Genomic DNA, 17,579 nt, shown 5'->3' with positions numbered 1-17,579 from the left:
CATTAATCCTCATGCCTACGCACAGTGAATAAACATGATTTTTAAGTAAAGGCTAATGTTTTGAGCACAGATGTGGGCTATTTCTATTTAATTGTGCTATCCACTAAATTTCCCAGGGGATGTTCTGTTCTCGGCATCCACTCTTGGCTTGTTCCTGTGCTGTTGTCCATCAGCTCTCAGCTACTGCTGAAACGGTGCGTTTTTCAGATCGTTGCCATGGCAGAAGGGTCATGAGAAATCTATTATGATTTTGAGAGTCTCATTTGATAGATGTTCAGAAGACCACTCGGTTCATAAAGCTTTCCAGAAGTAAAGATTGTTCTTCTAAAACTGAAACATCCAGTGCCACAGAGCTCAATAATATTCTGGCTTCTGTTTTAACCAAATTATTTATGGCAGTTTGACACACACAAACACAGCGAGTCTATTCTCCATATAGTAGAGGGTTGAGCATGCATCACATCATTTTCAGACTTTAGTCAGATCATAGATTTATGTTTTGCTGCATTAATAATTCATGCCCTCCATCCAAAATCCCACATGGCAACCTGATCCCAATCAATGATTTTTGTTGGTGCTATAGAGGATTTTATTCACAGTGAATGTCTAAAAATCACCTCATCTTTTGCAATGTATGCCTATAACTCTTCTGACTAATGAAGATTTACATCTCTCGTAATGGAAATATTCTAGAAAAGCTGTAAATGTTGAATTCTTGAAGTATTTTATTGTGAGATGGGGAGTCATTAAAAAACAAAATAAAACAATCAAACAAAAAGCTACCACTAAAAAGGTTAAAACAGGGACATATAAAAGACTTTGTTGCCTTGATGTAGACAAAGAGAGTTACAAATTGGCACAACCAAAAATAATAATAAAAAAACACATTGATGATGTTTTGGCTTCATTAAAAGGGCAGCACAGTTTCATGGTGAAGGACAATCTTTCGATACAACAGCAAAGACTCATGCGTGTATAGCATACAATTAGTTTTCAGACGTTCAGTAGCTTCAAAGTATAGTGGGGTAAGAGACAGTAACGTGAAAGTGACGTGTAAAAGGTAACAGTTCTGATATACTTTTAGGGGTGTTTTTTTCTTTTTTTTTCTTCTTCAAATAATGCATTTTGAAAATTTGAAAATAATACTTTTCTGTTTTAAAACACTTTGAAATGCTAGAGTTTCTCCCCCAGCTTTGTATTCATTTATCTTCGAAATTATTCTTCATACTAAAATATATTATTGTATTAATACAAACTACAGTATTGTACACTACATTGTGTAATAAATAACCATAAAGAAAATACAAAAATAAGACACATAAATATAAAAGGTCTCTAAAACTAAAAATGTAAAGTTATACTGGTGAGGGATGGGAGGGGTAATACTGCCTTTACTGAAAACAAAACAAAACAAACAAAAAAAAAAATTACACAATGTTCACTGAAACAAACAACGAAAAAACTTCAATACAAACAAGACAAAAATTAATACTGACAGGTAAAAAGGCTGACGAAAAAAAACACAAAAAACCCGAAAAACACTAAAAGTGAATTCTTCATTGATCATATCTGCCTACATTTGTTACCTGAAGAAAAAGTGTCGTGCTGCTAAAGATAACAAGAGAAACAAGTGCACCAAACGGGGAAAATACTTCAAGGCTGAAAAAAGAGATTCTTTTTTTTTTTTACTCCTTTTTGCTCATCGATCGTCTTTCCTGAATTCTTGATGCAATGTAGTCTTTATACTGGATTGATCAAAAAAAGAAAGAAAAAAAGAGGCAGTCTTGTCCTTTAGTCAGGACTAGTGGTTTAGGTGCAGGGGTCCAAAATTTTGCTACTAAAAACGAAGACAGCATGAGCCCCACGCGAGTGTGCTGCTTAGTGGAGGCGTCACAGCAACGGCACAGCACTGTTCAATGGCACTTCCAACATGCATGTTTTTGCATAAGGGTGGATGATGGGTAGGGACTTATGGCGATCACCTGAAACATGATGAAGACTACGTTTAAAACCAGCTGTCCGGGATTACTAAGGTTTTTCTTTGATGTCTTGGCTTTTTTTTTTGGAATTCATTAAAGCCCTCCCACCATAACCACATCAATCTTTTTTTACATTTAAGGCTCAGTGTCCTTGAAATGAGACGACAGACAAATGATGTGCTAGCGAGCACTAGCGTGGCTTCGGGAATAACGTCTGGGGCGCTAATACTGGAAGGTAGACATTAAACAACACAAGGCCCACATAGGTGTTCCATAGGTAAACTGGGAATATGGTAGTGCACAGGATACTTTTTCCTTCAAATGCAAGAAAATACTGAGTTTTGTTCATTGGCAATAAAAACGTATAGAAATCTCTCTCTCCCAACTGTACAGCTTTTCAGGGTAAACCGAGAGTGACAAAAATTAGTAATACTGATAAAAGAAATTGACCCAAGGCGTTTTAGTAATAAAACATTATTAGCCAAAACGTGTATAGCTTTCAGTCCGTATATGCGTCATTTTCTTTTTTGTTTTTGTTCGTTTTTTCGTTAAACTTTGCATTTATACAAACCATACTCAAACACTGAAAATCGTCTTTATGTGGAAAAAGTAACTATTTCGTATTTATCAGGCACACCTGGGGGTTTATACACAGTAGTGGGTTTAAATGCAGCGTAAGAGCAGTCACGCTCTCTTCCTCGCCTCATTCTCGTCTTAACACAGTCAGTTCTCAGGAAGAGAGAGAAACATCTGCAAAGAGAAAACGTCTTTTTTGTTCCTTCAAATTAGTAATTTTGTAAAACAACTTCATAAAGAATAAGGGTCTTAAAAACAGTTCTCTTCATTTCACGCTTCCATTCGTAGCGGCTGTGTTTTCTTCATTTTCACTGTTTTTCTCATTGTCCGCCGGGTTCTCTCTTTCCTCGTCTCTTTCTGTCGTGTCCTTCATGTGTTCAGGGGCTTCCTCCGCCGTTCGCTCCTCGTCCCCATTTTCTTCCTCTTCACATTCATCCTGCATCACTACAACTTTCAGCATCTGTCCGTCATTTTCCTCGCTCTCACCTTCTTCTTGTTCCGCCTCCTCCATCCTCTCTCCCTCCCCTTCCTGGTCTTCATCTGCTCCCTGGTCGTCTTCGTCTCCCTCTTCTCCAATCTTGACCACCTGAATCTCATCCTCATCCACTAAGCTCCCAGAGCCTATCTCATCCTCCTCCTCACTCTCATCCTCTCTGGTACTACTCCCCCGCTCGTCCGAGTCCAGGTGGGAAGGGGGTGAGGCCGCCGCGCTTCCCGTCGGAGGCTGCTCCTCGCCGTGGTTGTCCTCTTCCTCGACTCCTTGGCCTAGCCCTTGACCTTGAGCCTCTTTCTTACAGTAGGAGTATCTGTGGTTCATGTGTTGCGAGTAGGAGCCGGAGTGGGAGAAGCGTTTGCCGCACTTGTCACACTGGTACGGCTTTTCTCCGGAGTGCAGGCGCATGTGCTCTATTAGGTGGTGTTTGTGTTTGAAGGCCTTGCTGCAGATCCCACATTCATGAGGCCTCTTTCCTGCAGGAGATGAAGAAGTTGCACTCTATTAGTATTCATCTTGGAGTACTTATCCTGTTACCAGAATATACATGGTGAAATACAATCATTTCTGAGATTATTATAGACTTATAAGGGATGGAAGTACTGTCCATATTCTGTTAATCTATGTCTTAAGATACAGTCACATTTAACGTTGCTCTGCAAATTTTGTAGGAGAAATCCCATAATTTCAATAGGGAGAAAAAGTTCCCAATGCATATTTTGCATGTTCAAGTTGGCAAATGCACTGTGATGACCAATGGAACACTGCTCGTTTCAAAGTGATTTCTGTGTAAGTGTAGCATTGGGCAAATGTAAATGCACCTTTAAGGTGTTAAAAATCATGTCATGTACACTGGAAATTTATAATAATTGTTTTTTAGCTGATTGACACTGTTATGCAACAGTACAACATATTAAATTGACTAATTTTCGTCAATTATATCCACTGTCACACAGTTCAACTTATAAAGGGTCCCAGCTGGGAAAAAAAATCTTGTAATCTCCATATGTAGCACTTGAAAATCCACCCACACCCAGCCTTCAACTCTGGATCTTTAAAGCATTAAGAATTGCATTACATGTTGTTATGTAGCCATGGACAATAAGACCAAACAATGAATCAAAACAAGCTGTGGTGCACAAGACAGGCCAGTTCCACCAAGGCCTAGAAGTTTATAAACTGTGGCTTCAGAGAAAAAAGACAGCATAACTTGTGGTTCAAGGCGCTGTGATGTCATTTGGATGAGTGCTGCTCGCTTTTTGGCCAGGTATCTTAACAGTGAGAGGTGACCTGCTCTTGGCTTTGCTAACTTCTCATGTTTTTAGAGCAAAAGAGGGAGGAGGAGTGTAAATTACAAACAGAGAACTGATGTAACAGCCTGGGTTCGGTGTGAGAAGGTAATGTATTTGGCCAGAGGATGAGGGAAAATAAGTCACCGCACCCTCCAGCACGTGTAATTTAACAGTGGTTGGAACTTAAAATTCAGTTCTGCTCCCAGTGTAATAGGTAAAATTACTGCAATACAACGTATTCTGTAATAATTTCCCCTTCAATATCACTTCAAATCATATTTCTATGAATGCCCAACCATTTGTGTATGAAGGAACATCTAAAAACAGGCCTAACTGCTTTCTTAATGTCTACTTTTCTCCTTGGTGATATAGGTGTTTGAGAATCCTACCTGTGTGTTCGTATTTATGGCGGAGCAATGAGCTGCTCTTCTGGAAGATTTTGTCACAGAGGTCACAGGCGTACAGCCCACTCTCTGTCCTTTTCATCTTCTTCCTCGTCGGCCCTGAGTCTGAGTCTGTCTGTTCTTCCAATGTTGAGGTGACCTCTGACCCCATCTCCTGTTTCTCCTCCTACATCAAGAGAAAAAGCAGATCATTGTATTTGAAATAATATAACCAAGGATACATTTGTGGGCACATTTATGTATATACACTCGAATGTTAGTTTAGAGCAGAGAACGTCGGTCCTGAAGGGCACGCTATCCTGCAGAGTTTAGCTCCAACCCTGAAAAAAAAAAAAAAACTAAAAAAAACCTCAAAAGCCTGCCTGTAGCCTTAGTGATCCTGAAGACATTGTTTAGCTTGTTCAGGTGTGTTTGTTTTGGGTTTGAACTAAACTCAAGGACCGACGTTCCCCATCCCTGGTTTAGAGCTACCGTTGTGGACCCTTAAGCTAACATACAGTGAATGTGGGGTCCTCACCTTAATGCCATTGACGTGTATAATGTTCTTCTGTGGTGTGTCGGCCCCTGCTGGGCTGGAGGATGTAGTGGTGTAACTGTAAGTCAGCTGCGGGATCAAGATGGTCTGTTTAGTGGTGGCAAGTGCACGTAGACATTGTGCTTGTCCCTGGTCAGTGATAGCCACTAGGGTGGGCAGTTGAGTGGTCACAATGTTTATGGGATTGGCACTTGATTGGCTGGCAAATATGGCAGCATTGGTGCTTGCATTGCTGAGCAGTTCCTTCTTTGTGCAAGTCAAATTCAGCGGCTCCTCTTGAGCCGAGTAAACAGTGTTAACGTGACCGCTAGCCACAGGAGCTGTAGCAGCGGATTTTGGTAGCGACAGATCGAGAGGTCCTTCGCCTTCCTCAAGAGTCCTGACTGGGACAGGACCATCGGCCGATAGGTTTAGTGGTGAAGGGGATGTAGGGACACTCTCGATCCCATTCACCCCAGCTGCTATGCCCTCAACTGGACTACTGCATTCCCTCTCCCCTTGCTCCTCTGAGTTCATTTGATCATCCGGCTCTGTTCTGGGTGATCCACCTCTAGTCCCATCCAAATCCCCAGGGGTGGTCTGCTCGTCTTCAGCCAGGGGTGAGGAGGGGTCTATGGAGATCTGTCCCAGCTGCATCTTCTCAAACCACTTCTTTACCACCTCTGCTGGAAGACTGACAGACTCGGATATCTTTGCCAGCTCCTCCTTGGTGGGTTCATTGTTTAAGGCAAAGTAAGCCTTAAGCAAGGAGAGAAGGTTCTTCAGAGGAGGCTGACCAGGACACAGTCCTTCCTCCAAGTCCATCTTCCCATCAAGATTTTTCCCGTTTACCCTATGTCCATCTTTACCACAGTGCTTAAGTGTTGTGTCATTGTGTAACATACTCTTTTCATCCACAGTGATGGTGGTTTTGTCCCTATTTGTCTTCACAGTCAGGTCCTCTGGCAGCTTCTGAGCCTTGCAGACCTCTGTGTTCAACCCCAAAGGTTCCTTCTTCGGACTTTGAAGGAGTGCTTGGGCCTGTGACGGGTCTAGACTGTAGTTGATGATAATCTTAGCATTGCCATCCTGATCCAAGATGGGAAGACTAATGGCCTGGATGACTTGCTGGGATGCTTGGGCAATTCCCAACCCTCCTGCTCCAACGATTCCTGTCCCTGCTTGCTGCCCTTTAGCTTGCGTGCTTTCCAGCACTTGCCTGATGACGTTGCCATCCACTGCCACCTTCAGCACATTCTGTAAGTCCCCCAGGTTGATGCTGATTGGGGATACCAGACCCACTGTTGGGAGCACAACAGCCTGTACGGCACCCTGGAGAGGGGCTGCCGCCCCACCCTGGAACATGCCATTTACGCCTCTAGCAGATGGGGCCACCACCACAGGCTTGTACTCGTAGTCCAGTGGCTCAGATTTGATCTGCGTCAAGGGAAGCTGCTCCTGAAGGGGTTTGCTGTTGTCCAGTTTGTCTCTGACTTGGACACGTGCTGTAGGGGAAGAGGTTGGCAGGGATGGGGAAGAGCACTGCGGGGTCTTGGCAGCCCCGGTGGCGGGAGAAGGTCGTGGCCGCCCGTTTACTGAGATGAGGCCGATGCACTTCTTACTGCTGATGTGGGAACTGTAGGAGCCGGAATGAGAGAAACGCTTCTTGCAGTTGGAGCATTCATAAGGCTTTTCTCCTACAAAACACACATAATGAAGAAATGAAACAAGTGACACTTCACATATAACAAGGTCTTCAACTCTATTGCTTTTACTTTTGAGGACACCACTGTATGTTTCAGATTTGTGATGATCGAAAGAATGGAGGGGAAATTCAAGTACAATAAAAAAGTCACCTCAATGGTGGTCCTAAAAAGAAACTATTACAACTCAGAAAAAGCTTTTTTTGTTCAAACAGTAAAGGCTATAAAAACAGTGCGCAATGTTTAAAGGACAAACTCTCTTTGACAGAAAGTACTGAAAGTTCTTTGAAGTACTTGAATGCTGAATTGCCCTACAAATTTATACAAAGAAGTGAATGATTGCACACACATATGCATGCTTGCAAACACACACACAAATTACTCTAGCAGATTTTAGGCAGCCCTCACCACTGTGGATGCGCAGGTGTTCTTTCAGGTGGTGTTTGTACTTGAAGGCTTTGCCACATTCAGTGCATTTAAACTTTCGATTCCCTCCTCCACCTGACTGAGTAACATGCCGCTAAAGAATGTAAGAGAGAATGCGTTATACTTGGGTGAACAATACTGCTGTCATTTATCTGTAAGTGTAAAATCTCATGAAAAGCATGCCTTTATATGAAATATATGCTTGAATTGCTTAATGACAACATTAATGATTACATTTTACAGCTTTTAGTACTTTTCTATAGGTCTTGCATGAGTGATATAAGCCTTGTGAGTTACCCATGTGTTAAATCCAACCATTTTCAGTCTGGATTTCAATCTTTGGCTTTCACAACAATACACAATAGTCTAAAAACATTAAAGATTAACGACAGAATACCTGTTCTCGGCCAGCTTTGTGTGCGGTCATGTGTCTGTCCAGCTGTGTTCGGTAGGCAAAGGTGTAGCTACAGAGAGAGCAGCTGAAGTTGTCCTCGCTCTTCTCATGTCTGTATTTAATGTGCTCCTTCAGTGAGGTGTAACGCTTGTAGCCACGAGAGCAATACGGACAGGTGAGAAGCTGAGAAAATGAGTCTGGCGTGCCTGAAAGTGAGAGAGAGAAAAGAGAACATATTACAAATGAGTAAAGTTCATGTGTGTATTTATCATAATTTTCTATGCCTCCCTCTTTTATCTTTTTCTTCTTTTTGTTTCTTCAAAATTATACATTTGAAACATGGGGGAAAAATATGTTCTCTATCAGTAGCTGCAAATATCTGGAAATTTGCATACAATTATTTACTACGTTGTTCAAATATGTCTGAAGAGGTGTGCAAGTAAACTGATGTAATAGAAAGGAATCCAGTTGCATGGATTTCTGGCATAGATCATTTATCTGTGCAGTGTGTGTGTATAGACATGGATCAATGCACTGACGAATGAGCATATGAGAGTTAGAGAAGATCTTTAATGTGTGACACTTCCCATTCTGAAATATCTCCAGCATGAAGAGTTAAAGAACAGCAGCCAAAATGAAAAGAACAAGGAATGGCAGCTAGGTAAGGCAAATAATTACATGGATGAACAATGGATTCCATAAAAAAAGAAACAATATGCTGGTGAAGCCTGTTACATTTTAACAAAATAATAAAGCCACGGATGCCAAATCTTTGTCACTTGAGTGCAGGGCACTCTGGTAAATTAAACTAATATAGTATAATTTATTAAGACATTAATATGTTTAATTGCAATGCCATTATGCTGCATTCAAATTCGGATACACCATCGTCTTTATATTTCTCAAACCAAATGTCTAAATTTAAGGAAAGATTTTTATAGTTTTAACCATCATTAACATATCTTGGTCAAAATGATCAAATGTCAAATGGAAAAATTAGCAGAAAACACCTGGATGGGTTCCTGTCTAGCTCTCACACAGGTAACATATTACCTGTTAACAGGTCACCTATTAAACTTCTCCCTCCGGTCAGGTGAAACGTTTTCTCACACACAAACACAGCAACAGGGACGTGAGAAAGTAGCTCAGGTATGGGAGATTTGCACAGGTGTTGCAGGTGTAACAAAAATCGTTTCAGACTCATTAGTGGTCATGTGAAGTGTGGCTATTGTGTCTGTCTCCATGTATGAGATTTGAAAGACATTTGTGACATTTGTGTAGCCTTGAAAGAGGCTACAATACAGTTTAAGGAAAACGTATGTGAACCCTCAGGTTTAACAGGTTCCTGCATAAATTGGTTATACAATTTGATGGAACAACAATAGATCAACAAAAATAGATTGATTACACATAAGTAAAAAGAGATTTTGAATTTGCTATTCACAAGAAGCAATCTCTGTTGTCACACATGCTTTAAAAAAAATCTCACAAACCAATGGCAAATCTAAGTTAATATTACTTGAATTTCACACACTTGCTCCTGCATCTGTATTTGTGTTCATCATGAGTGATATTTACAACGTGTATGTCTACCATTTTCATCATGTCCACTGGTTTCTGGTGTGCCCTGACGCGGTTCGTCGTCTGGAGCCTCGGGGTAGATGACGGCCGTGTCTCCTTGCTGGAGCATCTCCTCAACCAAAGCATCTCTGCTCCTCTCATCCTCGTCTGACACGCACTCCTCTTTCACTGCAACACATGCAAATACACACTTACTCACTGCTGTGTCTGTGGACAGAGTAAACACTTGTATGATATGGCCCAGTGCACGATAAAAATATGAAGGATGAATAATTTGAATCAGAGCAACAGCCAAAATACTTAGTGGTGACTCACTATTAAACAGTACATTAGTTAAATACTTAGTGGAGTTTGAGTGGATATGAGCTTTAGATACATAAATTCATGTACATGGGTATGTACACCCACAAAAACACATATTAGTCCTCGAATGCACATTTACCTATTAAAAGCAAATGAAAAAGTAATGACTCTGGTGCAGCTAATTCAATTTTGGGCTTAATGCACAATCTGAGCTCAACGTCCCCATTAAATGAGCTTCTTTAATTTGAGAAATGTACTCTCATTCTCTTTTGCTCACAAACGAAAGATTGGTTCAACTAACGATTGCAAATGAACAAGCGAAGGCTTCGGGAGAAACTGAGCCCCCGGGCGGCACACTGTTCTGTGCCTTAGCTATGCGCTCTCTCATGCGTATACTGAAAATGAGTCCGCAATGTCAGCAATTACAACTAATGGCATTTGCTAGCGAGTCAAAACAACATTCGGAAACACCTGAGGACATTTGTGCATTTGTGTGTCGGAACGATTTAAGAGATCCTGCAATATGTGAGGGAGAAAAACTAAATGAAGAAGGCTTTTTTTTTTGTTTATGTCAGTGTTCTTTTGCTTGTTCTCACTCTGTTTTTCAGCAGCTCTTTCTGTAGTGCACTCTACCCTTGTCAGCACTGATGTCTCCATAAGGGACGCTGATTCACAAAGACACTGTTTATTTGTCTGACAAGTAGGATTTTCTCACCACGGTATAGAAGGACGTCCTTGGTTCTATACATAGAAGACATATCCTGTCATTATGTTATTTTTTATTTATTTATTTTACAGTTATTTATTATAATATAAATGTATATTAAATTGACAATATTTATTATTATTATCAGTTCATTTAATAATTTATTTTTAATTGTTAACATTTAAATGTTTATTATTTTAATAATATATATATATATATATATATATATATATATATATATATATATATATATATATATATATATATATATATATATATATATATATATATTTAATTATTCATTTTATTCCATTTTACTCTGACTGAAATGGCAAGAATTTAGTTAACGTTAATCTACAGAAGTAGAAACATTTATTCATTTATTGCATGTATCCAACATTTGTAAATCTATAAATAAATCTAAAAACATTTTAAATTGTTAATATCTTGCAGTGTTATTGTTTTCTCGTAATATTTTTGTTATTTTCGTCTCATCTTTGTTATCGTTGATAAAATCACACCCTAACTAACATATTTGTCAGTAATTTGCTGAGTAACACTGCCCATCATCATGTAAGTAGGCACTAGAATAAAAGAGTAACAGAACACTACGCAAATGTTATATATTCATTTGCATATTAATTTAAACTATGCTCTTGACATTTGCAGACAGAAAAACCATGGACACACTGAAAAAGATAAACTCTATCATGATCTCAAGTGATTTCAATGGCAAATGTTTCAGTAGGTCCCTCCCAAACGTTCCTGAGAGGTTTAAATCGTGTTGAAATCTGGGTGTGAGATGTTCTGCTAGTAAAAAACAGATGATTACAAGAGCTCTTGCTCCAAGCTTTGCCAGCCATTACAGCATGCCGTTGTCATGACATCACAACACTACTGTAGCTGTGACAATCTCACATTATAAGTGGGCCAGAGATAGACATGAATGTTAGTGAGGCTGGACGAGTGTCCTTCCACATTCTACACTCAGATCTTTCACATTACACCATTTCCAAGAAACGTTCACAATCTAGGTTATCACTTTATTACACCACATTAATAAAAGTCCTGTGACATTTTGTGAGGGACAATATCCCCTCAGGTCATACAATAATAAACTGTTCACAAAGGCAGACAGAGATTATCTTGTGATTGTACAACAAGCTAAAACTAAAACAGAAAAAAAAAAAGATATGTGCTAAGCTCAGTGAAGTAGCTAACACACGTACAGTACAATACATGCATTGTATATTGACAATATATTGTCAATATGAATATATATTGACATCCTGACCTTGTGAAACACATTAAGGGTGAAGGTCAGATAAAGTGCATGAGTGCTCTGTGATGGGCTTGGTTTGATTTGAGAATGATGCACTAGTCACATGAGTGTCAAAGCTCACCCAGTTCATAGATTTACTTTAACTTGGGACGGTTAACTTGAGAAACTAAAGGAAAATGTGCATAAAATCTTGTGAGGTACTGTGAACGTAGTTCCAATATCCATAAAACCCACTAAACAGTTACGGTTGGTTCTCACCGCAGCTGAATGTGAAGCAAATCTGATTTTCTGCTCAAATCTGATTTTTCTGTGAGGTTGTTCACATGACCCTTTTAATGAAGCCTGTATCAGATACTGGTTTGAACAGACAACACTCCTATGCACATAATACACTCTAACCTGGAATGTCCATCAGAAGTAAATAGGTGGAGGTTATGAATTGTAGGCTACATTGATTAATTATAAGGGCAAAGAGATCAAAATGACTCAGAATTGTAATAATGAATATTATATATTACAAAATAATGATAATACTGATACTGATAATAATGCTGATATATAATATATAATAATACTGATAATAATGTATATAGAGATAGTTCAAAAGTCAAAAGGACAGTAAGATTTTGTTTTAAAGAAATTATTCATAAGGATGCATTGAATTGATCAAAAAGTGACAGTAATTTTTTGTTTTATAATGTTACAAAAGGTTTATATTTCAAATAAATGCTGTTTGTTTTATCTGAGCTCTATTCATCAAAGAATCTTAAATATTAGGCGGCACACACACACACACACACACACACACACACATATATGAAGAGTTCAGATGCAAAAGCCTCTAAGTGCCATCTGAAAATTTCTTCTAGAATGATCATTTGTATCAAGCTCGTATATTTAAGTTCAGCAATTTCACTTAAATGACAATTAATAGGTAATTTTCATTGCCATTTAAGTGAAATTACTGAACTTAAATATACGAGCTTGATAAAAATGATCATTCTAGAAGAAAATTTCAGATGGCACTTAGAGGCATTTGCATCTGAACTCTTCATATATACATATATATACATATACATATACATATACATATACACATACATATATATATATATATATATATATATATATATATATATATATATATATATATATATATATATATATATATGTGACCCTGGATCTCACAAGTCGCCTTGGTCTATTTGTGGCTATAGCCAACAATACATTGTATTGGTCAAAATTATAGATTTTTCTTTTATGCCAAAAATCATTAGGCTGTTAAGTAAAGATCATGTTCCATGAAGATATTTAGTAAATTTCCTACCGTAAATATATAGAACATGTATTTTTGTGAGTGAATGCAGCACAATCGTGAACATAAATGGACAACTTTAAAGGCGATTTTCTCAATGTTTTGCTTTTTTTTGGACCCTCAGATTCCAGATTTTCAAATAGTTGTATCTCTGCCAAATATCACATATCAATATATCAAAATCATATCATAACAAACCATACATCAATGGAAAGTTTATTTATTCAGCTTTCATGTGGTGTATAAATCTAAAAACTTGACCCATGTGACTGGTTTTGTGGTCCAGGGTCATATATATATGTAAACATGAACAGGACACCAGATTCATGTGTGATTCTGATTCTTATTGTGTGCCTCTCAGCGCAGACGAGCAGCCAGAACTACATTTCCCAGAATTCACCAGCTTCACTTTTCCTGATTAAAGTTCTGGTGGGATTTCCATTATGAGTAAGGCACTTACAGCACATTCCCCAGTGACCAATTACTCCATCACCATATGCTCAGGCACTTTAAAACCTAGTCAAAAATGAGGTAAACCCATCCACCATGTTCCTTGTTCCATTATGCTAGGTGCCTATGCACACCACATTACGTAAATGGCTGATTCCTAATGCCTGTTCAAAAAATGTGTGGTTAAATAATATAGCGGTATGACATAAAAAATTGGATATGCAGCGTCACTATCCATGCGATAGTAATCATGTATTGGTTTACAGAGTATTTCTCCATAAATGACTGCGAGGGGAGCCTTTTCATCTCAGAGAACATGAGAGCTGACAGTGAGCGAGCGGCCAGTCATCTGATCGTGAAGAATGAAGTGCAGAGAAGTATAGCACGGACGGAGGGAAAGTAAAAGTGGAGGTTGAGGTAGAGGGGCGCACAAGAATTGCAGCCTTAAAACAAACACAGACAGAGAGACCACAGAGAGTCAGCCGTACTGTCTCTAAACTAGGTGGTACTCTAAAATAGAGATCGCTGCCAAGATAAAAAGAAAGAAAAAAGAAAATAATGAAAGGTGTAGGATAGCCTGGAATGGAGAGTGAGAGTTGGACTGATAGTCCTGAACCATTATGGCTAGTGGCTGTTTTATAGCCCGGAGCTCTATGAATGATGGGAAGCTTAGGCAGAGAAGTGTATATAACTCAAACACGACATCTGAGAAAAGAGAACAATGCACATTACATCTCGGCAGACCAATTTCTCTATGTGACACGCTTCCTAATGGCTCGTATATCTGGGCCTCTTTCTGCAGCTGAGCTATTGGCAATGGAGAGGCTAAAGCTATGAAATGAAGGAGAAAAGGTGCAACAGGTGCTTGGATCCTGTGCTGTAACATGTTAAAAGGAAGAACACGCAAAGAATTCTGGGAAAACATTACAGACTTACAACACCACTTTATTGAAAGAACACTCTACATACAACAAAGAAGCAACACACGGACACAGAAAGACTACAAAGAGATGAAGGTGGTATGGAGGTAAAAAGAAACATTCAAGAGAGAGAGAGAGAGCGAGAGTGTAGTCCCTTTCTCTTAACTCAGGTTTCTGTGAAGTGTTTAATGTTTGGAGAGCTCTGCCAAAAACAATGACTTTCTCCTTCACTGAAGCTTCATCCTGCAGAGAACTGACAGAGAAGCCGGGAGAGAGGAATGAATGAATGAATGGATACTGGCAGGAATTAAAATGACAGAGAACTATGAATTTCTGGAGCAAACCTACAAATACAGAGTGGAGAGAAAATGTACTTAATGAAAAAACTGAACGCGAGGCTGCTGTGCAAGCAGTTGCTGTGGTTATAGCAGCGGTATATTACCTGCCATGATTCCTGCGTCCCGCAACACTAAACTTAATGCACAATAGCATGCTGGTAGCTCACACACAACAGACTTTGTGTTCACCTTTTCCAGCATAAACAATCCCCACACTGCAGGCAATACACATTAACCCAAGAACAGGAGAAATGCCTTTCGTAAAAAGAGAAAAGAGCTCTATTGTATCCCAGTCACCTTCTATCAAGACAGATCATTATCCAGATAGAGCCAAGATTTCAGCATCACAATAAAAACTAGGTCTACATTTTCTAAAGAAAATACCTGTGCTTGAAAGGCAGCAAAAGAATGGTTTTGAATTTTCTCTCTAAAGGAGATTACAGTTCACGTACCCTTAAAATAACGTTTGTGTAAGTGTAATAATGTTGATGATGACCGTCTAGAGGCTGTTGTTAACTGACCAGTCAATTTGAAAAGTCAACTAGTTTATCTACAGGATTTCCATAATTTCTGACTAATGAATTCCCATGTTTTTTTTCCTAATGTTTTCCCCATGATTTTTTTTATTATTCTAGTCTTAGATTGCGGAGACATTAGCAAAATTTCACTTACAAAAACTTTGTCCATTGCCAGTAATAGTGAGGCAGAAGTCACCAAATCAAGCTGCTTTCGGTTAGACGATGCAGCAAGTTAAATCCGTTGCCAAATCTGTGTAGGAAAATCTTTTGCCTTCACATTAAATTCCAGATGCATGGATTCCTACTGAAATGACTGGATTTTGCCTCCGAAAATTAGCTGAACAACGGTAAATGTGACCGCACCTTAAGAGAGATTAGAGTTCATGTCTCTTTAATAAACCATAAAACCTGGAAGTGTGATGATGCTGATGACAGTTAACTATTTGCGAAACAACTCACTAGTCAATTTGTAGTCAACTAATTTATCTATAGGGTTCCCACATTCTTTGACCAACGAATTCCCATTTTTTTATATTTTTTTTTAGTCTTTCTTATGTGATAATAAGATGAATATTTTACCAAAGTCCCTTTCAAGGAAAGTCTGTTCACTCAGAGGCCATATTTGCAATGCCAAGTCCTATCTATTTGAATGGGGGAATACTGAAATCTCAAAAACTGATTGGCGAACTCACATTTAAATAACATATTTTAAATCAAAAACAAAATCTGACATGAATTGTCTCTTAATTGTCGCTTCTTACGTTCAAATAATGTTTTTTAAAGCTTATTTTTCAGGCTAAACCAGGCAATGTGCATGTGCAGTCCTAAGCGAGCGTCTCAGGTTTACATGGGTAGTGATTGGCTCTTTTATTTAGAAGGTAGGACGTATTCCGCCATATAGATAAGTGATCGTCTTTGCATATCTATAGTCTTTGATTTTATTCCCCCGTTAGATTTTCTCAGTATTTATCATATTTTTTATATATGCTTTAATTAGTGTGATGACAGGAAGCTTTTAGACAGTTTACATAGCAAACCCTCATGGAAAAGCACTGCAGCTACAGCCATACACATTCAGACAGACGTCTTTGGCTGTTGCGTCACGTCTAGCACTGTTTTTGGAGCATCCTGTCACAAGCGTTGCCATTTTGAAATAGCATGTCAATTTAAAAATAGTCTAACTTTTAAAATATGCATCTTGAAACACCTGCGTTCTGTTACATCTAGCTGTTTTTGAACATGTCCTATGTAAACACTCCTTGAGAAACTTGGCTGATCAGGATCAGATGAACCCAAAATGAGACTCAATATACAGAGAGTTCTTGATAACGATATGTCTCAATGAGGCGGGCTTACCATCATCCCATCTGCCGTCCGGGTCGGCGGCCCCATTGGGGTCATCGTCAGGGGCCACGCTGTCACAGTCAGCCCCGTCCAGGAGACTCCCTTCCTCCTCCACAATGTGAAGCTTATCTTCATCATCTGAGTCTGACTGGCCCTCCAGCACATGACTGTAGTTACTCACTGCAGAGACAGAGAAAACACAACACTTAAAGTGAATGCTAACACATGGAGCCTGCAAATGCTTGCAAACCACAAAAGGGTTGATGAAACCCTCAAGATTTGGAAAGACGCTGTTGGTATAAATGACTACAAGATAGAGCCAGACAATATTAAAGAGAGACACAGCAGCTCAGATGAAGCCCATTGTTGAAGCGGGAGAGATGACTGAAGAGATGTAGAGAGATGAAGTGTACTTAAGGGAATAATTCAATTAAATACCAAATAGTAGTGGAGCAGTTCCTGTGTCTTTCAGTGAGCCAATGAAACAAGACAAAGAATCACTCGAGATTGAATCAATAAATCAGAATGGCTTGTGTTAAAACCATTTGTGGCCAAACGGTTCAGTGTGGACATGGCCAGACACTGTAATCATATCATCTCAAACGTGAAATGACGATCAAGGTGCTATAATAGTGAGGTCATTTACCATACAACACAAGAAACATGTTTTTTTATTGGTGTGCAATCGGAAAATAAGGCCTTTTGTAACGTTTAAATGCCTGTTTACTTTTTTGACAAAGAGGAGGGACTGGTTGACCTCCATTTCAGCAGCACAGGAAAAAGAAAGAGAGATCGAGCTAAAACACCATTGATTTTCTGTAACAGGCCAGACGACCTTAATTAGTAATGTATGTGTTTGCATGCTAGGCTAAGTGTGATTTGACATTCTATTAAAACAGCGGATGACGGAGTGGTAAGCTCGCCCAACAAGTTCTCATTCGTTAAAGGTAAGTGCTGGCAGGACAAGGCCTCTAATGGAGCATGCATAAATCAAGAGGAGGTTAGATGCTCAGATTTATAAATTCAGCTAAAAGAAAGTGA

The 17,579-nt window shown here is 39.1% G+C and overlaps 1 protein-coding gene across 2 annotated transcripts in view; it reads right to left on the bottom strand.

The window, feature by feature from the left end:
* Window positions 1-707: 707 nt before the first annotated feature.
* zeb1b (zinc finger E-box binding homeobox 1b) overlaps window positions 708-17,579 on the bottom strand; it is a 59,221-nt gene continuing 42,349 nt past the window's right edge. For both annotated transcript variants that reach the window (XM_084134252.1, XM_084134253.1), the window contains exons 2-8: window positions 16,551-16,718; window positions 9,375-9,530; window positions 7,785-7,987; window positions 7,370-7,481; window positions 5,262-6,955; window positions 4,730-4,910; window positions 708-3,524 (exon numbers count right to left, since the gene is read on the bottom strand). In XM_084134252.1, the coding sequence (XP_083990378.1) occupies window positions 2,821-3,524; window positions 4,730-4,910; window positions 5,262-6,955; window positions 7,370-7,481; window positions 7,785-7,987; window positions 9,375-9,530; window positions 16,551-16,718 (3,218 nt within the window). In that variant the 3' untranslated portion in view covers window positions 708-2,820. The remainder of the gene's footprint in view (window positions 3,525-4,729; window positions 4,911-5,261; window positions 6,956-7,369; window positions 7,482-7,784; window positions 7,988-9,374; window positions 9,531-16,550; window positions 16,719-17,579) is intronic.

Source organism: Abramis brama, assembly GCF_963993115.1.
Source record: "Abramis brama genome assembly, chromosome: 14".
NCBI lineage: Eukaryota > Metazoa > Chordata > Actinopteri > Cypriniformes > Leuciscidae > Abramis > Abramis brama.
This window is presented reverse-complemented; position numbering and strand designations above follow the sequence as displayed.